At 31.6% G+C, this 27341-nt stretch overlaps 1 protein-coding gene and 1 long non-coding RNA gene across 2 annotated transcripts; one reads left to right on the forward strand and one right to left on the reverse strand.

The window, feature by feature from the left end:
• Positions 1 to 11448: 11448 nt before the first annotated feature.
• On the forward strand, positions 11449 to 16687 carry LOC145334633 (uncharacterized). The gene is made up of 2 exons (XR_013884894.1): positions 11449 to 11583; positions 16157 to 16687. It is a non-coding gene; the product is annotated as an uncharacterized LOC145334633 (long non-coding RNA).
• A 7980-nt stretch (positions 16688 to 24667) lies between these two features.
• On the reverse strand, positions 24668 to 26240 carry LOC145334632 (uncharacterized). The gene has a single exon (XM_080180167.1). It carries the CDS (start codon positions 26238 to 26240, stop codon positions 24744 to 24746), a length of 1497 nt encoding a protein of 498 aa, XP_080036293.1. The 3' UTR covers positions 24668 to 24743.
• Between the last annotated feature and the right edge of the window lie 1101 nt (positions 26241 to 27341).

A 27341-nucleotide genomic window follows, 5' to 3' on the forward strand; every position in this document is an offset into this window, starting at 1 on the left:
GTAAAGGGGTGATTACCCCCTCAAAAGAATTTTATTAGATTTACTTCTACCTTGAAACGCAATTTTAACCCCCCCCCCAAAAAAAAATTAAAAAGCTTTGACGCCCTTGCTAACGAGGCTTAGGGTGTGTGAAACATAAGAAATTCAAATAATGGTAAAAACAGTAGTGCTTTATAACAAACTAGCAGCTTGGCCCCTAGCCTCCATAGGTGATCAAAAAAATTAAGACGAAATTCGTAAAAGGACCAAGGAAATCATCAGCAAACAAAAGTAAAAAAAATGGGGAGGGATTTATTTGTTTTTGTGGGGGTTGGGGGTGTACCACCCCCCTAGAAAATTGCCAAAAACCACCACAGGACCAGTAGGTATATTCCCTTAAGACTAAAATCGGATCGGTTCAGTGGTTACCAAGTGGACAGACATGACAGACATCGTTCTTGTATTATAGATAATCAAGGATAGCAACATAAAAAAGGAAAGCTCAACAAATCAAACAGAAAGCAAACATTGACAAATGGCAGACTTTTTGATATTGACAAAAATATAATTAATTTTTATATTTAATATATATTTTATATAGAAAATTTACAAATCAAATTCAAATATCCTATGTTATAAATCAAAATAACAATTCTTTGATTTCTAAACTGGAACATTTATATTAAATACTTAATCTGATTTTCAATTAAACCTACCACTGGTCTCAAATAATTCTTAAGTACACCAAAAAAGTAAATACTCTAATTTAGCATATGTACACAGATTACAAGACATATATCTTTTACTTCACTCTTGTTAAGATATCTATAATACAAAGTAGAACGATGTCTGTCTGTCTGTCTGTCCGTCTGTCCGTCTGTCTGTCCGTCTGAAGCTTAAGATCTCAGTAACCACTGAACCGATTGGGCTCTACTCTTCAGGGAATATACCTACTGGTCCTGTGATGGTTTTAAGCTATTTTCTTGGGGGGTGGGACACCCCCAACCCCCCCAAAAAATGAAAAATACCACCCCCAAAAATTTTTTTTTTTAATTTTTCTTTTTAAATCTAAAATACGAAAAATTAGGTTGATCAAACCTCTTGGGGCACAGCCCCTAGAGGCTAGGGGCGAAGCCGCTAGTATCTTATATAGAAATCAGAATTATTTTCATTTCTAAAAAATGAATTTATTCAAGGTATTGATGTAATCCTTTTAATTGTGTTGGTTTGTAATTAATGATTATTTTTTTATTTAGCTACATCATCTACAATGACATCAACAACAACATATCGTCCACACCGCGCATGTTCACCCTCCAAACCGGCGATGTGGCCACCATATTGTTATTGTAGTGACTATGTAACTTTCCCCATTTCCACTTCCCCCTTCTCCATGCGTCATCCATGTGAGAGATTTTCAATTCCGAGTTTTCCCTCCTGGGGGAATCTATATGGATAATATCTGCTGCTGATTTTCCACCAAACATTGGACTGCTACTGCAGCTTTGGCCATTGGCTGATATGGAACCCTACTGTTGCCACCACATATTTATAAATTAATTTTTTTTTTTAATTACTTTAAATTAAATATTCTCTGAAAAATTGTTCTTTTAGTACTAAAAATAAAGATATTTCCTTTCAATGTTTTTAATAAACATAGTGACTTATTAACCTAGCGCTTATGAGTTAAGATACTAGTATGTTGGGTGTTTTTGTCAAATGCTTAAACAAAAGAAAAAGTTATAAAAGCTACAAAATGAGATATTTTTCGGACTTCTATAAAATATTGTACCTTGTGTTGTCCTAGGAATAAAGATTGGTCCTGTCTGACATAATATCGTGACACCAACAATAAATATAACTACATACAGCATTTTTTTTGTAGGACTAACATGCCTAAATTAGCATTAAGAGCTATACACTTTGGATGTATGTACACTGTTTTTTCTGTAGGGGCTACAGTTGGTTGTGCATACAAAATTATAGAAAATCATCACATTTCATCCAGAGCTCAGAGCTGGTCCTACAGTATGCGTTGTTTTTTCTACCATTTACACAAGCCAAGCAATTAAAAAACTATGCATTTTTTTAGCACACTGTAATTACATGCAAAAATATGCAATAAACTATATTGGAGATATGATTATTAGGTAATTACTTATTAAAAGCATAAACTTGAATCTTTGTATTATAAAAGCAGAGCTCTTTTTATCTCGTTTTGGTCCATAAATCATTTTTTAAACATGTTTAGAACTTCCAATTTGATTTAAAAATGAGCATGTTAATTCCTGTAACAGTAAGTTATAGTAGGTTATATTAAGACAACGTACCAACTCTATACCAAAAAGTTTGTATGTCCATTTTAATACTATTGCTCCATATTTGGTAATGTATGCTTGATTAGACAGATAGATAAATTGAGTTATTGAGTAGATGTTATCTCTGTCTGTCTGTACTAAAGGTTTTCTTACTTCCTAACCAATATAGATCTATGTAGCTTCCCATAAGTCCTAGAAAAGTGTATAACTACTATGGGGGATGGTACTACAACCCTCACAAAACAAATTCCACTCGAGGCGCTACTGTATGACTTGATTGATTGATTTATTAGCCATACTTTCTTAAGGTATGGACCTGAGTAGTCATGGAGTAGGCTGAGACACATTCGTATAGCCACTGGGGCTATCTAGCTCCACATTCAAGCATATTATGAGAGATACTCATTATTACCACGCCCTTGCCGAGTATGGCAGGTTTCCCAAATTAAGTCACCATAAAGAATGACACTCTCCGCAGTGGAGCTTGGGATAAGGGTAGTACTTATATTATGTACGTGACTATTAAGGATCCAAACTTACTCAATAATCCCCTTCTTACACAACCAGGAAGTTGCATGATTATTATTGTATGACTTACTAGGCTTTGCTTCGTAAAGGTTGCCAAAACTTTTGAAAAAACAAATAAAAGTGCAGTGGGGGGTCAACTCCTTCCTCACCCTCCCCCCCCACTTCAAATATAGAGTAGCTGCACAACAAGAAAGAAATTACACAAAAAAAATATATATTCAAATGTATATAATTAAAAATAATCTCTAATGAAAGAAACAGGGTAATATCTATGTGTCTGTCTTTACCAAAGGATTACTCACTACTGGACCATTTTGCTTCTCCATTTCAATGTATCTTATCAAGGCCCTACGAAGATTAGTAACTTTTTGATGGAGGATACCACCAACCTCGGAGGAGAAATTGCTTCTATAAGATAATAACAACCCCTACGAAAAAATTATTTACCCTGTTTTCAATTTTAGTTTTAAAAAGAAAAAGTAAAAAAAATTAAGAGTATATTTTTTTGTATTTTTATCAAAAATAGTTATATACATTCCCAGGACCTAAGAGAAACTAAACTGTAAAGGAAAATCATAGTGTTAGCAAGAGAGACATAGTTCATGTCACTTTTAAGAAAAGAAAATTATCCTGTAGTTAAAAGTCTTTCACAGCACAATTCAATGCTTCAAACGAGAAAATAAGTACCATATTAAGCATTGCAGAATCAGATAGACCTAAAAAAGTTTACAAAACAAAATATTATACCTTGTTGACCCATGAATCAGAAAAGAAGAAAACCATACAGAAAAATTTTGTTAAAAAGTAAAAAAACTGGCATGTTTTAAATGCATGCAGGGACACAGTTGCAGTTGCGACGTTTTCAAAATCGTACCTAATTGTTACAGGATTCATCATCAAAAGTTTTAATAATGATAGAAAAATCATAACATGCCTAAATTAACTGATATATATCCTAATAAAAAAATCTATAGTTAAAGATTATTGGTAGATAAGTTTAGACACATTAGTTTGGAACTAACCAATTAAATATCAACAAAGGTACCCCAAGTTTAACTAATAAGACAACGTGGTTAAAAAACATAAGATCATAATTTTCTTCTCCTGACCAAAGCACCCAAAATATAAAAAAATAGATAAAACTTGCGGCTAATAAAAATAAAATGAAAGGATAGCTATGTAGCATGATTATAATAATAAGAATCCTTTAGCATAGTAATCCTATTATATAAAGTAGTAAGCGTTTTTGTCTGTTCCAAAGGATTTCACTAACCGCTGAACTGATAATGTTCTCCTTTACAGTGAAGCTTCTTATAGGTCCTGGGAAGGTTTTAAAATATTTTTGGAGAGGGTGTCTTCACCCCACCCCCCCTCAAAAGATATTTTTAAAACTCTTTGAAACTCAAATTTAAAATGGGATGAGGTCGACTTTTCCCCCTTCCTACCAGTGCAACTAGAGGCTTCTAGGGGCTTAGCCGCTAGAACTATATAAACATTAGGACAACATCAGCATGTAGTTAAGCATAAAATTTATCATAGATAGACAAACTGAGTTATAGAGTAGACGTTTATTAGTCTTTCCATAAAAGGGAGAGAAAAAGAAAAAAAAGAAAAGGATAAACAATTTCAAATCTTGCAACTTTCTATGCAAATACCTTTTGTAGGAAGATCGACAGAATGACGGGTAAAGTAAGTTATATCTGGTGAGTGGTATCATCACTAAATCTATAAACAGCAGCTGAAGAAATTCTATTTCTCCCATTGAGTTAAAGACAGTTGAACAGACAGTGAATAGTAAATTATAGAGTAGTGTTGCTATTTAAAATTAAATGAATGTATTGTCATAAGATATTATTGAGTTCAATGAAAGTTCACTGACACAAGGTTTAATAAGGGGGGGGGGGAAGTTCTGACACATTTGCGTAAACGGTGAGTATAGGCTTTATCTTTGGACTGAGAGGATAGGTTATTAGGGATAAAATCATTCTTATATGATGAATTTCCCCCAGATTTAAGATTTTTTGGATAGGCCTCCAGGTTCTGGAGCTCCAGGCCTCCAGGTGGTCTCTGTACAGGTAAAAATGAAAAAAAAAAATTTTTTTTTAAAGTTACAGGTCAACTTATAAAACAAAATATGCATCTTTTTAATATTATTCACATATTTGAAGAAAAAATATGCATATTTTGTTTTATAAGTTGATTTTTAACTCAAAAAAAAATTTTTTTTTTTTCATTTTTACCTGTACAGAGACCACCTGGAGGCCTGGAGCTCCGGAACCTGGAGGCCTATCCAAAAAATCTTAAATCTGGGGGAAATTCATCATATAAGAATGATTTTATCCCTAATAACCTATCCTCTCAGTCCAAAGATAAAGCCTATACTCACCGTTTACGCAAATGTGTCAGAACTTCCCCCCCCCTTAAAACTTTAAAGAAAGTCTGATTAATATTGTGTTGGAATTTAAACAATGTAAATTAAGTCTCTTAATTCATTTATGTAAATTTTGATTAATTCTCAGACATAAATCAAGTACTTTTAATAAACACTTGCAGTTTCGCCCCCAGAGAAATTAAGGAATGAAGGATTTAAACCCCCCACCCAATATTTTTTTAGTTTCTGAAAATTTGTAGGGAGGTTTTTAAAAGGGGCGATTTTTCTTGGGTTGATGTTGCCATATTCAAATAGTTATAAACCTTCCCAAAAGCTTTGTAAAGGAGAACCATATTAGTCCAGTGGCTAGCGACCTAAATCAGTACAGACAGACACACAGGCACAGAGATCCTGTTACTTTATTATATGGATGTCTTGCATTTATTATTAATAATGACTTTTACAGAAGAATTAAAATCAAGAAAACAAGACCTATAAAAGCGAAGCTCTTAAATCAGGTGGTAGGACAAACTTTCACTTAATACAAATTTTTAACAAAATTGTCAGTAAATTTAAAGCAAAGGGATAGTTCTACGAAGTGTATTTAAAGAGTTAAAGTACTTAGAGTAGTGAACTTTTATATGTCTTAGTAGAATATATTAGGCATTGGATAGATATGATTATATGTTAAAGAATTTTTAACATTGACCAGACCAAACTTTTTTTATTTGACAATATCTAAAAAAGTTAAAATGATTTGCCAAATAAATTACTTACAATATACACATTATCTCACGCGGAAATACCAACTAACCATACAACATATATATATATATATAAAACCATTCTCATGTAATTTATGTTGCAAATCACTAACTTTTTTAGATATTGTCAAATAAAAAATGTTCGGTCAGGTCAATGTTAAAATTCTTTATCACAATCATATCTATCCAATGCCTAATATATTCTACTAAGACATATAAAAAGATCACTACTCTAAGTACTATATTAAATATTTTATTGGTCATTCTTTGTTGTTATGTGTATTTTGTTGTATAAAAAGTTTGAAGTTCTTTTAACTAGTAAATGCTATATAAAGTTGTATTTATGACAAAAAAGTTTTTGCCATATATAACATGCAACGAAGTTGAAAATAAAAATGAAAAACTCATTTTTTAAGGAAAATCCCTGGTCAAATCTTTTAATTTTAATCAATAACTTTATATTATGCACTAATACGTTATTTAAAATAGAAAAACTTACAGTTCACTATTTTTTTTTAAATGCACTTCGTGAAACTATCCCTTTACTAAAATACAGTATACTGTGTAGGAATAATCTTACATTTTTAAAGACTTTATTATGGAGATGCTTATTACATTACCTTACCATTAATAGATGAATGGAATAAATTGGTGTTGAAAAAAATGTTTAAATCATGTATGTACCAACTGACTTTCTGGTTATAGAGTAGCTACACTTTCTAAATCACCATGACAAAGAAATCGAAAGAAATATATGCTTAGATTAAAAATAAGAGCGATTAGTTATGAACTCACAAATAGAAGAACAGACTTCAATTTTAGAAAAAAAAATGACAGACAGACAAACCAAGCAAATTATAATCTGGATGCTTATTGCTTAAGAGTCTTCATTTAAAAATCAGCCAATGGCAGCCAATAAAATCAATACAGTCTGATGGACATGGTAATTATAATGTAGCTTCCCTGATAAAAATATATTAGTGAGGATAATAATGATTTGAGAAAATTTTATGTTCTCTTCATTTAATCATTTTTTTTAAATCTGAAAAAAAAATTTACATTTGAAATATATTAAGTACTTATAAAAAATACAAGTTGTGCTTTGTAAGAAATATTAGTTTTTATGAGCAAAACAAAGCTATTATTAGAGGGATAGTTCAACAAAATTAATTAGAACTTGAATTAGTGATCCAATGGTACTTTTTGCATTTCTTTAGCATATAATTGTTTCAGTTTTAATATTATCAAGACTTAAATATTTCTTTAGATTACCCAAAAATTTTTTTACATTTTTTAACTTTAGTTATATACACTATAAAAAGAATTTAAAATTTAAAACAAATAAAAAGATGTATATATAGGTGTAATGCGTTAGATTAGGGACTAAACATCAGGTTCTTCAAGTTTAAAGTCTTCAATATCAATTTCATTCATATTTTTATAAACCTCTGAATGATCAATATTGTCACTATCATAGAGATAATCACCAGTTTCTTCTTCTTTTACATTTACATCTGCATCAGCTTTGTCAATGAAAGCAGGCTCCTCTTTAATAGAGAAACAATCATTAGTTTGAGGTAAATCTGAGGTAAATTCTTCCCAATATTTTTTCACCAAATCTTCTTCTTCAACTTCTATTTCAGTATTTTCATTTTTTACTTGAGAAATATTACTTGTGCCATCTTCCTTTATAAATACTTCTTGAGAAATAAGAGTTGTATCATCTTCCTTTAACATGGGATTATCAATATTGTTGTCGCTTATATTAGTAAAATTGTCATTATTTTTGATGTATTTCTCACTGAGTTCTTTAATTTGTAATGATGAAAGTTTCTTTATCATCACACAAACAGGTTTTATTGATGGTTGTAAGTGAATATATTTGTCATTGTGTCCTTTCTCATGTTTATCTCTATAATTTGATGTAGTGAATGATTTACCACATACATCACATGAATACGGTTTCTTTCCAATGTGTGTTCTCATATGGTAATCTTTACCTTGAGCTGTGGTGAATGATTTCTCACATATTTGACATGAATATGGTTTCTCTTTGGTGTGTGTTCTTACATGTCTTTCTTTATTTTGAGCTGTGATGAATGATTTACCACAAATAGTACATGAATATGGTTTCTCTCCTGTATGTGTTCTCATATGTAAATCTTTACTACTTGACTGTGAGAATGATTTACCACATATTCCACATGAATATGGTTTCTCTCCTGTATGTGTTTTCATATGAGTGTCATTATTTTGAGCTGTGGTAAATGATTTACCACATATTTCACATGAACATGGTTTCACACGAGTATGAGTTCTCATATGAATGTCTCTATTACTAGCAGTACTAAAGGTTTTTCCACAAATCTGACAAGAGTTCTTCTCTTTTTCACTATCCATTATTCTATGCTGTTATATACTTAAAGATATTTGATATTCCTACAGTGGCATCAGTCACAAATCTGAAATAATAAACTATAAATATAATTTTGAATAAGATAAATTATTTCTTATTAATTCTTTCTATTTATTGCTATTTTGATGTACATATATTTATTTCAATGGTATTAAAATAGGACACCTACCATACTTAATAGTAAGTAATATAGTGCGGCATATAAATCCGGACATTTTTTAAACGGCCATAGCGTCAAAACTACTTGACCAATCAGGACGTTTGACCCCACTATAAAAAGCTTAGGTAATGACCTTTTAGCACAAAAAAAATCTTTGAACGAAGATGGACGTGTACAAGGAGCTGGCCGCGCATATGTACAACAAGGCAGTTTCCAACTGCGCCGGTGGTTTAATCTGGATACTCGACTAGGGTCCACTAAATCTGACCTCAGCCAATCTGTAGGTGAGATTGGCATGTGAAACTTGCTGAAGATACTCTTAGATACATAAGTAAGACACTAGAAAAGACTAGAGCTCTCTATCTGAAATGGCTTGGCCGTAGTACTCCAGCAAAGTGAAACGTGGCAGATTTTGAGATGTCAAAAAGTCAAAAATCGTGAAAATTTCACGGTTCTTGACTTCAGGGACCCATATTGAACTTTAAAACTCATTTTAGACTATAGGTTGCGCTGACAACCCTAGCTGAAACTTCATGCCATTTCTAAAAAGATAAAGAACGTCGTTCTAGCTCACCTGTGGTCCAAATAAGAGCCTCCGTGTATAAGGGTAGCTTGAAAGTTGGGCGAATTTGGATCCTGCGGTTACTCACGTTCCTAAGGAAATGTGGCCTCCCAGCAGCCTGATCTTAATTCAATGGACTTTTGGGCCTGGGGCTACTTTGAAGCATGCAACAATAGACGTGCCTATACCACAAAGACCTCCTTCATTGCCACTATCAAGGAGAACTACGCCAGCTTGGACAGGTACATTTTGACCTGGACCTGCCGGCAGTTGAGGAGGCGGGTAGAGGCGGTGATTGAGGTTGGCGGCCATTTTTTTGAATAATCTAATAGTCATATACCTATTCTGCCTCTCAGTTTTTAAAATTCAATAAAATCTTTAAAATTTACGATTTTATGTTCATTTGTTTAAAAATTAGAATTTGTCCGGATTTATGTGCCGCACCCTGTACTACATTATTATAAGTGAGTCTGATGCCCGATATTAGAAAATTTAATAATAACAAATTAATTGTTATTATTTGATGGTTGTATCTCATGGATATACATAAAAACACAATTTAATGTAGAATTAGATTATTTTTCAATTGTTAGTTATATACTTTTAAATTTTAATAATCTAGATTTACTGTAAATCATTATTGAAAAGAGAAATACTATCAAATTATAGAATCCTAAATGTTACACTACGTCATACTGTAAATAACATAAACATTATTGTATGATAATACTCATATTATTAAGGATACATCTGGTGAAGAATAACCTGATGAGGGCAACAGTGACGAGATAGGAGATGGTGACCATAATGAAACTGAGACTGAAATTGAAAGAAGATCTCTATAAAGAAACTTGTCACCAATCAATCAATCAACAAATTGCCTATCTATGTCTCATACAAATATGCCAAACATTTTAACCATAATGTATTTTATCAATAAGTTTCTCTAAATGGCTGAGATTATTTTATTCTTTTATCAAAAACATTTTATCATTATTTTATCAATTATGAAAATAAGTGTCTGAAGAATTTATACCAATTGAAAAATAATATATTAAAAGTCCAGATAATTTAAAGTCCTTATATTCCCTATTGTTTTTATGTTGCCTGGAGTGTCCCAAGTGATAATGTGATTGTTAATGATTATAAAACCTACGTGAACATTGACATTTATGGGTTACCTATAATTGTGAATATTCTGGAGGTGACTATTAGCATATGCAGCCACTTCATCTCTAGCGGACACTCCAGGCAAATGGCAAATATTTTCTAGAGTTTGGCCTGACGGGTTCTGTATACAAAATGGCATATTGAGACAGAGGCAAGACAGGTGAGCCACTTTATGTGGTGGCAGCGGCGGTTGACGAGCAGCACACCAGTAGCCTACTATCTACAACCATAAACAGGAGTGAAAAAAATCAGCAAGATGCCTGGCGGTATTAAAATATCAAAACCAGAAAGACTACCTAAAGACAGTGTCAGTGAAACTGACTTATATGCATGGTGGAACGAGTTAATGAACTACCTTGGTCAACATGACAGTTTTAAATTATATAAAGAAAAAGGAATTTATTCAACATGGCAACCAGCAGAAGTTGACGAGGACAGGATAACAACACTTCATGCTAGTGATAAAGGAACAATTGAAGAAAGGCAACGAGATCTTAACAACTTTATTACAATAATAGCAGGATGTTGTGCAAGAGATCAGTACATGATGGTAATAAAACAAGCCACCAGTCTCAAATGGATTTGGGAGGAGCTTACTCTTATTTATCAACACCAACACAAAGGTAAAGAGTTTCTCTCCATAGCTGATCTGGAATACAATCCTTCTGAGAATACACCACTGTCCTTCTACAACAGTTATAGAGCAAAGCTACTAGAAAATATGAAACCAGTTGGAACAATTGTAAAATGGAAAAATAACACCATACTTAAAACAGCTGAAACAATATCACCAACATTTGAAGATCACATTCTTTTGACGTCTCTGCTTATCATAGATAAAAGACTACCAGCAAAAATTAAAGAAATCTATGGTCCTAGAATGGAGGAAGGAGTATTCTTAATGGATCTCAAAATGGATATTTTATTAAATGTTACTAAGATACTTGAAGATTTAGATGTTGATACCAATAACATCAATGCTGCAAAAGTTGATGAAAATTTTCAAGCAGCATACATGGGACAAGCAAATAGAAGAGCTAGAGGAAGAGGCAGATACAGTAACAACCGACAACAACCTAGATATCAACAACAGCAACAACAACAAAGAAATAAATTCTGCCGGCTCTGTCATTTGACCCGTCAGGAGAGGAATGTTATCTTGTCTCATGAAATAGGTGATCTCAACTGTCCTTCTCTTTCACAAAGAGACTTAGAAGGTATTAAAGCTAAATATTCAGTTAATTCAGCTGTTCCTGTAGATGAAGAAGAAGACCTGGTAGAGAAGATGGCGCAGCTACATGGATATGATAATGAGGTAAATATTGACTTTGCTTTTAAAAAGGATGAAATTGATAATACAAATAAGGAACATTCCCCACAAACTCTCCATGATAATAATATACATGTCATCCAACCAGTGCCATCCCAAATAATTACTGTTTATCAACAAGATATTCCTATTCACATTGATCTTGACTCTGGCTGCTGGATAAGCACAGTAAGATTGGATTTTGCAAAGAAAATGAAATGGAATATACACCCTAATGGACAATTAGCAAAAATTGCGGATGGAAAAACTGTTTTAAAAGCAAAAGGAGAAATACATGAAGTATTTAAAAGAAATAATTGGAATGTTAAATTCTCGGCTATTGTGATGGAACAATTACACACAGAAGTTATTGGAGGTAACAACTTTTTAAAAGACAACAATATCAGACAGGACATAACAGCAAGGACAATTACAATAAATAACAAATATGTAGTGCCAGAAACTAATAGAAACACAGAATTGCCAGTCAACCCTATCAACACCATAATAACTATTCCCAAGGCCAAAGTTATGCTACCAAACCAAACAATCAACTTACAAATCCCTCAAGTTGAAAACAAAACTGTATTTGTTGAACCAATGCCTGGCAAAAAGTATGCAATCCAACCTCAAATATGTGAAATAAAAAATGGCATGATTGAAATAACCAATGATAACAGTGAACCTGCCAAAGTAAGCAAAGAGAAAATTATCATCAAAGAAATAAAAAAAGTTGAACCAAAACTAGGAGAACCTGGATACAAAATCATGTCGGCACCTGAAAACAAAGTAAACTACCTTGAAGATGTTACTGTCAATGATGATAAAATGACCAATGAACAAAAAATTCGCCTCAATCATATCCTTTCCACAAATGAAGAAGTTTTTAATCAAGATCTCAAAAAAGGCTATAATCATAAATCAGGGCCCCATTATTGCAAGCTCAAATTTGCTAATGATGAAAGACCAAGCTCAAGAAAAGTTAGCTGTGTCCAATATAATAACCAAATAAATGTATTATTGCAACAAGTATGTGACCAGTTAACAGAAGCTAACGTTCTTGGAGTGCCCCAACACGAAGATGTACAAGTTCAGCATGTAATACCTATATTTCTAAGAAAAAAACAGAAAGCCAAGGATAAGCCCAACAATGAATTGACAACTCAAGATGTAAGGTTAGTGGTAAACACATGTGAATTGAGTAAATATATGAAATCACTACCAGCTAAAATCTCAAGACCACAGGAAGTGTACAATGCATTGGCCAAATGGAAATTTATCATAAAAACAGATCTGCACCAAGGTTTTTTTCAAAACCATCTTCACAAAGATGCTCAAAAATGGTGTGGAATCCTGACTCCATTTGGTGGGCTTCGTTTTTTTAAAAGAGGCATTCAAGGACTTATTAACCAATCAGAGGAACTAGATGAGCTGCTGGCAAACATCTTCAATGATATGCTAACAAAAGGTAAGTTAGTTAAATTAGCAGATGACTTGTTTACAGGAGGAAATACTGTTGATGAAGCACTGGCCAATTTTGATGAACTTCTAACAACATGCAAGCTCAACAACATCAAATTGTCACCAGGTAAAACTTTTTTCTTGCCATCTTCAGTAGATGTAATGAGTTGGATCTGGTCTGAAGGAGGTACCCTCTCCCCCTCCCCCCATAGGAAACAAGCTCTGCAGGCTGTACAAATGGAAGATCTGCAAACTGTCAAAGACATCAGATCATGGGTAGGTTTGTATAAAACGTTTTTATACCACACTCCAAACCTTACCAAAATTATGGATCCATTTGACAAATTAACAGGTGACAAAGATTCTAAGGACATTATTATATGGACGACAGAATTAAAACAAGCTTTTCAGATTGCTAAAGATCACATAAGCAACATCAGAGAAGTATACCTGCCACATCCAGAGGATCAGCTGATAATCACAACAGATGGAGCCAGAAACCCCCCTGGAATAGGATTTGTTCTGCAAGCCAGAGACCAACAAAACAACACAAGAACAGTCAGGTATTATTCTGTAAAGCTTAAGCCACATCATATAAAATGGTCCCCATGTGAAATAGAATCCGTCGCCTTTGGAACAGCCATTGAAGCCTTTTATGAGATCATTAAAGAAGCTAAAAAGCCTGTCATTATTTGCCCCGACAGTAAGCCAGTGTGTGATGCCACAAAACTACTTCAAAAAGGTAAATTTAGTCTTTCCCCTAGAATACAAACATTTTTGAATAATATAGGGAAAATTAACTGTGAAGTACAACATGTTTCAGGTAAATCTGGACAAAACCATGTGGCAGACTTTCAATCCAGAAATACACCTACCTGCAATGCTGAAATTTGTCAACTCTGTAATTATGTATCTGACCAGAGTGACACTATAATAGATACCAAAATTTCAGCTGCCAAAGTTGATATTCCATATGCAAACAGAGATGCCTGGAGAAATGTACAAACAGCAGATAAAGCTATCAACTTGGCAAAAACGGCTATCAGCACTGGTCAACTAATATCCAAAAAAGGAGGTAAGATTAATTCTGATGCTAGAAAAATTGTTTCTTGTGCCAAAATTGCAAGTGATGGTCTTCTAGTAGTACAAAGAGCAATACCATTTTCTACAGATAAGGAAGAAAGAATTATCATTCCATCATCATATCTTACAACTCTAGTCAATCAGATTCATAATCAGAATAATCACCCCTCTAAACACCAAATGAAACAACTTTTTGACAAATATTTTTTTGGAGTGGGAGTTGCTAACATTATAGACGAGAAAATAAAAAGCTGTCCAACATGTTGCTCAATTAAAAGATTACCAAACAACAATATTTTCACAACTACAACAAATGCTAAACATCCTGGGACACATTTTGGTTGTGATGTACTTAAGAGAGCAAAACAGAAAATAATGGTTGTTAGAGATCAATTCTCATCCTATACTGTTGCTGATTTTATTAAGGATGAAACTGCAGAATCCATGGAAGAATGCATTATCAGGTTAGTAACTCCAATACGTCATACTGGAAAAGTTGTTATTAGGACAGATCAAGCCACAGGCTTTGTTAAAGTCAAAACATCAAAAAATTTGGATAACCTAAATATAAACATTGAGCTCGGAAATAGTCTAAATAAAAACTCAAATGCTGTGGTGGATAAGGGAATTCAAGAGCTGGAGAAAGAGATTACCATACTGCAACCTGGAGAAAACCCAATAAACACAGCTACACTTGCTCAGGCATGTATGAATTTAAATGATAGACTAAGAAGAGCAGGCACAATTTCAGCTAGACACATTCTTTTTAGTAGAGATGACAAAAAAATGACAAATATCCAACTAGATGATGAACTACTGGCCAAAAATCAACTTGAAGCAAGAGAAAAGGCTAATCATCTCAAAAACAAAGGTAACCCATTATTTAACACTAATGAAAAAAACATTGAAATCGGAGACCATGTCATGTTAAATATAAACCCAAAAAAACATTGTGTTAGAGATACCTTTGAAGTCATAGCTGAAATAGACAATGGCATTGATAATTATCAATTAAAAAAAGTTTTCAATCCCTCTTCAAAAACTAACAAACTGAAAAACAAAGTTTATACAACTTCAAAGCATCAAATATTCAAAGTAAATGAACCTTGCAAAAGTACAAATTATGAAAAAAATGAAACCTCAAAGTACAAGCCATTTGATCCAATCAAAAGACAAGATGAATCATCTACAGATGATGATTCAGATGAAGAAACAGTAATTATCAATGATGCACTAGAAGAGGATATGAATGCCATTGTCGCTAATAATATACAGGGTAATAATGACAGTGAAGATCAAGAAGAAGATGATTTTGAAGACAACATTTCAGAAACTATATCAGAAAACACTGATAGTGCTGCTAATGATGAAATTGAATATGTCAGTGCAGAGGAAGATAACAATGATCAAATTCCCAAAGATGCTGAAAAAACCAAGCCTAGACATGTTCAGGAAGCATGGATTCTTCCAATCAAAACTAGAAAGTATTTAAAATTAGAAACATTAAAAAAAAATCTTGCAGCAATAAAAATACAAACTTGGTATAGAAAACAATCACAAAGAAAAAGAAAGTACAACTTAAGAAGCAGAAAAACACCAGAAAAATTAAGAAATTGTAAATCAAGCTCAGATGAACATTTCTTAAGTGATCCAGAATATGAAAGATACATATCAGATAAATCTACAGAGAAAGGTCTAAATAATAGCAAAGATTCATTGGAATGGGATACAAATCAAGAATGTACAGAGCTTAGTGATGAACATAATGACGCTTTTTATGCAGCAAGCCTAAACTTAGACTTTCCAAGGAATGGCACTGATTTGATGGCTGTATATAACTTTACTAATGTCTTGCCTCTCACGTCTGAAATGAAAGAAAAGTCCGTTGATAGGAAACCCTTTAAATACTTTAATAAACTGTTAAAAAAGAGGGGGGGCACTCCGTCAAAAAGGCAACATTAACTTCGTGAAAAGGGGGAGCGTCATACTGTAAATAACATAAACATTATTGTATGATAATACTTATATTATTAAGGATACATCTGGTGAAGAATAACCTGATGAGGGCAACAGTGACGAGATAGGAGATGGTGACCATAATGAAACTGAGACTGAAATTGAAAGAAGATCTCTATAAAGAAACTTGTCACCAATCAATCAATCAACAAATTGCCTATCTATGTCTCATACAAATATGCCAAACATTTTAACCATAATGTATTTTATCAATAAGTTTCTCTAAATGGCTGAGATTATTTTATTCTTTTATCAAAAACATTTTATCATTATTTTATCAATTATGAAAATAAGTGTCTGAAGAATTTATACCAATTGAAAAATAATATATTAAAAGTCCAGATAATTTAAAGTCCTTATATTCCCTATTGTTTTTATGTTGCCTGGAGTGTCCCAAGTGATAATGTGATTGTTAATGATTATAAAACCTACGTGAACATTGACATTTATGGGTTACCTATAATTGTGAATATTCTGGAGGTGACTATTAGCATATGCAGCCACTTCATCTCTAGCGGACACTCCAGGCAAATGGCAAATATTTTCTAGAGTTTGGCCTGACGGGTTCTGTATACAAAATGGCATATTGAGACAGAGGCAAGACAGGTGAGCCACTTTATGCTAATAACAATACTTACCAATAAAGGAGATGAATAAAAGAATGTTGATATCTCATTTGTGACTGGTACAACCAACAATATTTCCTCAGCAGTCTCAAATAATTGAATTGACATAAAAAAGAGAATGCAGCTGTTTCTGAGAAGATATCTTTTTCAGAAGCATATAATGTAGGAGCAAAAAAGAATTGTTTAAATATTTTCGGAATGATGGATGTAGCACATAAATTATGATGTAGCTTAAGCAGTAAACTATATATTATCATGTACAGGCTTATAGAAGAATAAAAATTATTCCCATCCTAAATTTGTAGTTAAAACTATCAATTCCTTTTCCCGAGGTTCTTAAATTTTTTTTAATTCTCCAAAAATATTTCAAATTCTTCCAATTAAGACCCTCATGGATTATATTAGAACTCTAAATCTGTCAGAGAGTGATATGGTCACTAAGGAAGGAAAAAAAACATGTAAAACCTGTTTTTTTTTACATAGAAATGTTTCTTATTATCATTACCATGACAAGGAATAAACATTTTTTGTTCCAGGGAATAAAAGGATGGAGCAATAGCTAAGGTAGTTATTAGAAATAATTCATTTAATCAAAGTATTAGTGGTAAGTTCTGTTATTTAAATGATTAAAAAATAGAATCTGCAAAGAAAAATATATAGAGATGTTATTTATTTATATCTTTGTCTCTATCTAAATTCTAAATATCTATTAAAGAAAGTAGGTACATAAAAAAAGTGGTATTTGTAAAAACTAAATATAAATTCACATATTAAATAATTAAGGTTTTGGTCTGAAGCTAAAGATCTCAGAAAAGACTGAACTGATCCAACTAGGTTGTACTTTTGAGTGACACTTTATGAATGTCTTTGGTTGGTTTCAGGCTATTTACTGACATCCCCCGCCCTCTCTAGAGTCTGGGGACAAAGCAACAAGTTTATTATAAAAGAAGTGTAGGCCAATGTTATAAAAGTAATTAAAACAATAATTTACACTATCTATAGAAGTTTTATAAGTAGGTACCTATATAATTCATATTTTAAAAAAAATAATTATTACAACTGTATTACAAGGGATAGAAGAAAAAGCATGAAACTGTTTTGCCTATTAAAACTATATTTTTTTATTTCATTGTTGTTTTCATGGAAAATTTGCTTAAATTCTTAATCAGACGAAAATATTGAAGAAAAATCATATTTACTATTCTGGAAAATTATAAACACATTTTGCTCACCTCTATTTTCCCTATTATAAACTCCAATTTACAGTTCCTATTATTTCTCCTTATTTCTTTCAATACATTTTGTATTTATCTGAAAAAATAATGAACTATGTTCTGTACATTATACAAATAATAATCAAGTATATGAAGTATGTTGGAATTTTACATTATTAAAAAATACAAGACAAGCTTGGCATCAGCTGTAAGTATTTAACGCAAATCCAAATGTTTATATTTAGTTCCATAAAATACATTTGAAACAGAAGTTATAGTTTTAAAAATGGCGTAATGCAATATATAAAAAAAATTTAAAATGTTTCATCTTACAAAGAAAAAAATTATATATGAAGGAATAGCTTTTCTTTTATAAAATATTATTCTCGGACCTTAGAGCTAAACTCCATTATTGCATTACTGACAAACCAGGCAATTTATATACTTTATTTGCATGGGTACAGGAAATCTTCACAAATAATCACTCTTTCACTGTCCCTGTACCATTTACCATTTTCTACACAGAGATGGATTGATTTACAGAATTTTTCAATGATTGATAATATTATTATATTCATTAAAACAAGAATTTATAAGAATAGGTAGATATTATGGGGTTTAATACAATTAAAACAAAAAAGTCTTCAATTTTCATTGCATTTATATTTTCCTAAATCTCTGAATCACCAATATTGTCACTAACATAGAGATAATCACCGGTTTCCTCTTCTTTTACACCAACATCTGCATGAGCTTTGTCAATGAAAGCAGGATCCTCTTTAATAGTAATAGGATCATTAGCAAGAGTTTCTTCTCCCTCATATTCGTCAGTTTCTTCTTCCTTAATTTCATAGAGATAATCACCAGTTTCTTCTTCCTTTACATTACCATCTGCATCAGCTTTGTCAATAAAAGCAGGCTCCTCTTTGAAAGAGAGAGGATCATTAGCAAGAGTTTCTTCTCCCTTAATTTCATAGTGATAATCACCAGTTTCTTCTTCTTTTACATTAACATCTGCATAAGCTTCGTCAATAAAAGAGAGAGAATCATTAGCAAGAGTTTCTTCTCCCTTAATTTCATAGAGATAATCACCAGTTTCTTCTTCTTTTACATTAACATCTGCATAAGCTTCGTCAATGAAAGCAGGCTCCTCTTTAAGAGAGAGAATCATTAGCAAGAGTTTCTTCTTCCTTAGTTTTATTATATTTTTTTTTCACAAAATCTTCTCCTCTTTCATCATTAACTTGAGAAATATTAGTCAAGTCCTTTTCCTTTAAATCAGGATTATTAATGTTGTTGTCACTGTTTTCACTAATATTAGTATAAAAGTCATTATTTTTAATGCATTTTTCACTCAGTTCTTTAATTTCTAATTGTGAAAGTTTCTTTTAAAGAACTGAGTGAAAAAAAAATGCATTAAAAATAATTACTTTTAAAAGGATTATTTGTATTTATATAACAAAAAGAGTGGTGAAACTATCAAGGCTAAAGATGGTAAATTACTCACTACAGAAAAAGAAGTTGCTGAAAGGTGGAAATCACATTTTGAAGAAGTGTTGAACAGACCTGAACCTGAAATTACTGCTGAACCAGAACCAGGACATGAAATAGACATAGACACAAGACCACCAACTATTCAAGAAGTTAAAGCTGCTATACATAGTCTAAAGAATGACAAAGCACCTGGACCTGACTTGATAACTGCTGAAATGCTTAAGGCAGACATAGATCTTTCTGCTAGGACTCTGACTGATCTCTTTGATAAAATTTGGAGACAAGAAAAGATACCAACTGACTGGTCTAAAGGTATAATCATAAAACTACCTAAGAAGGGAGATTTGAACAATTGTGATAATTGGAGAGGAATTATGCTGCTTTCTATCCCAAGCAAGGTCCTATGTAAAGTTATTTTAAACAGAATTGATGAGAAAATTGACAATAAACTAAGAGAAGAACAAGCTGGGTTCCGTGCTGGAAGAGGCTGTGTTGACCAAATTTTCACCCTTAGGACAGTTATTGAACAATGTGTTGAATTTAACAAGCCACTCCATGTAAATTTTGTTGATTTCTCTAAGGCATTTGACTCCATACACAGACAAACACTCTGGAAAATACTAAGAAGTTATGGTATACCTGAAAAGATGATAATTATGATAACTAAATTTTATGACAACTTCCAAGCCTGTGTTTCAGTTGGAAGCAATAAGACATCTGATTTCTTTAAAATAAGCACTGGAGTTAGACAGGGATGCATTTTATCACCTATTCTATTTATATTGGTCATTGACTGGGTGATGAAGAAAACCACAGAGGACAAAAAACGTGGTCTCCAGCTGGGCATACTAGGACACCTAGAAGATCTGGACTTTGCTGATGATCTGGCACTGATTTCAGAAACAATTAAACATCTACAAGCTAAGACAGATAGACTAGTCAAATACGCAGGACAAGTCGGGCTCTTTGTTAATGTCAAGAAGACTGAAATTATGAATATACCTACAAACCCTGATCAAACTATAACAATAAATGGTGAACAATTGAAACAAAGCAACAAATTCACCTATTTGGGGAGTGTTATCAGCAGTGAAAATGGCTCAAAAGCTGATATTAAAACCAGGATTGATAAGGCTAGGGTTGCTTTCAACAGTCTACACAACGTTTGGAATTCAAAGAAACTTGCTCTGAAAACAAAAATCAGACTTTACAACAGTAATGTAAAATCAGTTCTTCTTTATGGAGCTGAATGCTGGAGAACTGTGAAAACTGAAACAAATCAACTTAATGCATTTCACAATAGCTGCCTAAGAAGAATTTGCAAAATATTCTGGCCAAACAAAATATCAAACATTGAGCTGTATGCTAAGACCAAGTGCAATAGTATTGAAGCAGAAGTGAAATTTAAAAGACTAAGATGGCTAGGACATGTGCTCAGAATGGAACAAAATAGGTTTCCAAAAAAGTGCTTAAAATGGAACCCCACCACTGGTAAACGTAAACGGGGACAACCAAAAATGACCTGGAGGCGGAGCACTGAAAAGGACCTCTTTAATTTGAAATTAACATGGGGAGAAGCTGAAGCACTTGCCACAAAAAGGAATTCATGGAGGAGCAGGGTGGCCGTATTCTCTGGACTCCACAGTCCAAAAGAGAGACGCGACTGAACTGAACTGAACTTATTTGTATTTAATATTATGAAAATGATTAAAAAACTGAATTTGCTCAAAAGAAGATATATATATGTTATCAACCTAAATCTATTTATATATTTATCTTTGTCTTTTTATACAGTAAGACCTATGAAAAAGTATTTTTTAGCCTATGCAGCCCATATTTCTCAATGAATTATTATATGTCCTTGTTCTCTATAGATTTCCAAATCAGAGGATATATGTAAAAAGATTTTTTTACATCGATTAACAGCAGAGATTTGAAAATCTAAACATACAAAAATGAAATTTCATTATATAGAGTTTGACATTTTTGATAAAAGACTAAGAGTAGGCCAATAGATTGCCTGTTTCATAATTATTAATTAGTTTTGCCTATTGAAACTCTTTCGAGAAAAAAATCCTATTTGCTAATCTGTAAAATTATTAATAACAGAAACACATTCTACTAACCTTCACAGTAATCTACAATTTCAATTCTATCTCCTCATTTCTTCCAATATATTCAATATTTATCTGGAAAAAAAATAATATTTTAACATATAAAGTAAGAATAATTTGTACATTATTAGAAATACAAGGCAAGCTTTACATCAAATGTTTTTAAATCAAAACAAAGCTATAAAAGATTCACATAATGCATTTTTAAAAGTTATAGTTAAGAAAAAATAACATTTAGCAGAAAATATGGTGTTATGCGTTTAATAAAAAGGAAAAAATTATATAGGGAGGAAATAAAATTATTGCATTTAAATAAAATCAATATTTAAAACATCATGAAGATACCTTTAAATACCAAAAGTAACATTTAATACTTGATAACAAGAACATTTTTTTGAAATGAAATGAAATGAAATGAAATGAAATGAAATGAAATATTTATTTTATGACACATAGTAAAATAGGCATACATATATACATGACATAAATAATCACAAACAAGCAGTAAAATTGATCATGATTAATTAATTACAGTATAATAACAAGGTTAATAATATCCACATAAGACAAAAAAGTTAATATACGTGTCAAAGGACTAAATAATCTCTCTCGAGGTGATATTAGATAGCCTTTGCAAATATCATAGAAAAATAAGCTAAAAGGTAGTGTGAATCTTTTTATTAAAACGAGAAAGTAAATATTTTATAAGGGTATATTACAGGGATATGAATAGAGAAAGGATTTGCAGACGGAAATGGTAGGATGATTGTGAGAGTGTGTGTGAGTTCATATTAATGTTTAAAATACTTATAATTAAGTAAAGAATGGAGAATTGATTAATCTAAGGCTTGTAAAACAGACAACATAGAGGTTTTACATTCTTAGGTGGCAAGAACGACAAAGTAGTCTATTACATGTTATATCTATTCTTGAGAGAATACATTTTTTAAGCTGCTTCTTAAATTGATTTAGGTTTAAGGCATTTTTTATATTGTCACGGTCATTAAAACTATTCCATGTATTAGGTAGAGAACAAAGAGGAAGCCTCTCTACTAAGTTGATTCTGGAAAAAGGAACAGTGAGATTATTATTGTTCCTCAAATTATAGTTACCATTTAATTCCCCCCTTCTTGGCCACATATTATTAAAAGACCTGGGCAACAAGTTATTTATGTACTCATAAATAAATTTTAATTTAAAATAAAGTGATAAAGATTCAAAGGGTAAAATATTGAGCTCTTTAAATAAAGGTCGAGAATGACTATAATAAGTTGCTTGCTTAATACATCTTACAGCCATTTTTTGTTTTGTTATGATACCAGTAAGATTTGAATGTGATGCACACGAATAAATAAGGATTCCATAAACCAAATGACAATGAAAAATAGAGAAATACAGAGCCTTGAGGGCTTTTTCAGTAAGTAGACTTTGGCATTTTCGTAGACAAAATAATGATTTAGAGAGTTTTTTGTTCAACTCCTTTATGTGAACTTTGAAATTCAAGGCTGGGTCCAGAAAAATACCTAAAAATTTTATAGCTGGAATATCACTTTCATGGTTGACAAAGTCAATTCTATGTCTAAGTAAAGGGTTAGGGTAAAGGGTATTTGGTTCATTATCATCAAAATAGAGATTGATTTCATTCCAAGGAATAAGAGAGGGGGTAGGATAAAATATAGTGAATTTTGTTTTGTTGGGATGTAATGACATTTGATTAGCCCTAAACCACTGGGAAATATTTTTGAGTTCTGCATTAACAAATTCAACAAGCTCATTCAGGTTTTTACCAGATGCTAATATAGTGGTATCATCACAGAAGAGAAGGACTTTTAAAAGTGTTGTTTTAGGCAAGTCATTAAAAAATATAAGAAACAAAATAGGACCTAATATGCTACCTTGGGGCACTCCACTATCTATCTCTAATGGATCAGAATCAAAAAGGCCAAATTTAACAAAGTGATTTCTACCTGTTAAATATGATTCAAACCAATTGAGCATATTGCCATGGATGCCAAATTTACGTAACTTCATCAGAAGAGTATTTTTGGGAACACAGTCAAAGGCTTTACGAATGTCACAAAAGATTCCAATTGTATACTCCTTGTTATTCATAGCTTTACTAACGTGATTAAGTAGGTGAATCATGGGATGAAATGTTGAGTTATTTGGCTGGAATCCAAATTGTAGTTCATCAATAAGATTATTTTCAGAAAGATATGCTTGCAAGTTAATAGCAATAAACTTTTCTAGAATTTTTGAAAATATAAGAAGTAGAGAAATTGGCCTGTAATCATTAAGATTAAAAGGGTCTCCGCCCTTTTTGAAGACAGCAGTTACTTTTGCAATTTTAAATTGGTCAGGTACCGAACCAAGTTCAATTGATTTATTGAAAATATGGCATAAAGGATCTAAAATATAATGGACAACTTTTTTTAATAAGAATGATGAGATTCCAAGGTTGTCACAAGATTTTTTTATCTCAAAGTTGTTAACAATTTTGGTTATATTTGCAGGTGTGATTGGGGGAATATTAAAAAGATTGCCAGATTCTTCAAGATAAGAATCAGGTGGTCTGTCAGTAGGTGGTATAGTCTGTCGAATATTAAGAGCAATACTAGAGAAATGCCTATTAAATGCCTGTCCTATGTTCTTTACTGCTTAAAAGAGTTAATAAGTTTTAAAAATACGGGAAATTGATATGAATGGTTAATTTGGAGGGATGTGCGGTTTAGGTGTTTCTGATTTGAGCTTCAATTGGGCCAAAAATTATTTTAAAATTATCATCGATTCCCCCCTATCCATCTAAAGGCTAATAATATTGTGTATTGCTCAGAAACTAATAGATAAAAGAATTTTAAAGAATAGATATTTCAGTTCATAACATTTTATACAAAATTAAAGTATGCAAATAATGAAAAAGTCTAACTGATATTTCATATAGGCTCTTAATTATACTTCTATTAGTTCCTATGTAAAAAATTAAAATCTATTTCAAATCATACAACAAGAAAACTTTATTTTAGAAAATGAAAATTAATACATATCAATAGAAGTTAATTCAGAAAAAAGGATTATAAAAATCTTTCAATATTTTGAACTAAAATACATGATAACATTTTTACAAGAACATATAGTAGAATATTACGAGGTTTATAAAACTAAATATCAGGTTCTTCAAGTTTAAATTCTTCAATATCAATTCTATCAATATTGTCATAAGAGTCTTTATCATAAATATTTTCATTATCAGATAGATAATCACCAGATGTTTCTTCTTTTATATAAATATCAACATCTTCCTCTTTAACAGAGATACAATTCTCTTTGCAAGTTTCTTCAATATTCTTACTCTTCTCTTTTACTAAAGGATGAACATATTTATGAATATTTAGAAGATCAATACTAGAAAATATTTTGCTGCAAATAATACAGCTAAAAGATTTCAATGCATTAGTTTCTTCTACAAAATTTGTATTTTCACAAATGATGGTTTTGGAATCATTATTTTTTTCATAATTCAAGGGATAATAAGTCTTTTTACTTTCCTCAACAACATTTGTAGCTTTACCATCTATCTGAATTGTGAGAGGATCTTTATCAAGAGTTTCTTCAAGACTGTGTTTATTATTTATTTCAGACAATGATTTTATATCTAAACATGACACAAGTTTTCTTAGCTTGACATTAACAGGTTTCATTGTTGATAGTAGACCATTAGTATGTTTTCTTATATGAGTGTCTCTATTTACTTTCTGTGAGAATGATTTGCCACATATATTACATGAATAAGGTTTCTCACCAGTGTGAGTTCTCATATGGCTAGCTTTATTACTTGTATTGGAAAAATTTTTACCACATATTTGACACGAATATGGTTTCTCACCAGTATGTGTTCTTATATGATAATCTTTACCTTGAGCTGAGGTAAATGATTTACCACAAATTTCACATGAATATGGTTTATCTTTAATATGAGTTCTCATATGTCCAGCTTTATGACTAAACTGTGAGAATGATTTACGACATATTTCACATGAATATGGTTTATCACCAGTATGAGTTCTCATATGTGCATCTTTACTTTGAGATGTTGTGAATGATTTCTCACATATATTACATGAATAAGGTTTCTCCCCTGTATGTGTTCTCATATGAATGTCTTTACTTTGAGATGTGGTGAATGCTTTTAAACATATATTACATGAATAAGGTTTTTCACCAGTATGAGTTCTCATATGTCTACCTTTATTATGTCTTTCTGAGAATGATTTATGACATATTTCACAAGAATATGGTTTCTCTCCTGTATGTGTTCTCAAATGAGTGTCTTTACTTTTAGCTGTGGTGAATGATTTTAAGCATATACCACATGAATATGGTTTCTCACCAGTATGTGTTTTTATATGTCTTTCTCTATCACCTGACTGTGAGAATGACTTACCACATATTTTACATGAGTATGGTTTCTCACCAGTGTGTGTTCTCATATGTCTACTTTTATTGCTTAAGTCTGAGAATGATTTACCACAAATATAACATGAATATGGTTTCACTCTAGTATGTGTTTTCATATGGGAAGTTTTATGTTCAGAACGACTAAATGATTTACCACATATTTCACATAAATATGGTTTCTCACCAGTATGTGTTCTCATATGTCTGTCTCTTTTTTGATTTGTACTAAATTTTTTGCCACAAATCTGACAAGAGTTTTTTTCTTTTTCACTGTCCATTATTCTATTCTGGTATATGATTATAGATATTTGATATTCCTACAGTGGCATCAGTCACAAATCTGAAATAGTAAACTCATATAATTACAAATGAGATAAAGTATTTACTTTTGTGGTAATAAATTTTTTTAATGAATTGTTAGTAGGATTAAAAAATGAATTTTCTTTTTATTGTTAGGTACTTATGTTTACTAATTATTTAGGTTACCTATTTGATGATAGCCTGGAGTTTTTTTTTTATGGTGTTGAGCAATATTATCTAAGCATGCATGCTAGCTTTATGTATTTTTGGTTTGATTTTAATTTTGATTTCCTTATTAGCTTTAAAAAGAAATTTAGTTTGATTAACCATTTGAATAACTATGATAAATTTTCAGATATAAAGTACCAATATCTAAAGCACAACATTTGTTATAAAGTAATTGTAAAGTTATAAAGTAGTGAATATTTTATTGAGTGGGGTTGGGTTATTACTTCTGTTCTGTGAATTATAAATAAATCTATGAGTATACACCAATTATTTTTCTGTTTACTGATATAAACACTTTGATCCAAGTTACTTACTGTAGCTTTATTTTAGGATCTTTGCCATATCTTTAGAAGTTTAATAGTCAGTAATTATTAAAACTTGTGAATAAAAGTTTAGGCGCCACACCTTTCTATTCTTAATTAATTCAAAATATTTCAATATTTGTACTAAAAGAGACCCCTGCCATACTTAAGTGTAAGTAATATACCGCAGAACTATATGTGAGTCTGCTTCCTAATTTCAAATTATTTAATAATAAGAAATTAATTGTTATCTTCCAATGGTTGTTTTTCGAAGCTATATATAATTCTATGTTGAATTAGAATATTTTTTATATATTTATCTAATAGCTATTTTTGAATTTTGTAAAATCATTAGAAAGGTTACATTAATAGGTAAAGTACTAACCAATAGAATGATATGAATCCTAGACAATGTAAAGACTGCAGTTCTGACTTGTAAACCATCAATATACCCTCAGCAGGCTGAAATAA

Source organism: Acartia tonsa, chromosome 12 (assembly GCF_053477335.1).
Source record: "Acartia tonsa isolate MP-2025a chromosome 12, ASM5347733v1, whole genome shotgun sequence".
Classification (NCBI taxonomy): domain Eukaryota; kingdom Metazoa; phylum Arthropoda; class Copepoda; order Calanoida; family Acartiidae; genus Acartia; species Acartia tonsa.

What these genes read in the sequence shown, in the direction of transcription:
- LOC145334632 (XM_080180167.1), bottom strand. Translation starts at nt 26,240, where the DNA reads ATGAGAACACATACTGGTGAGAAACCATATTTATGTGAAATATGTGGT.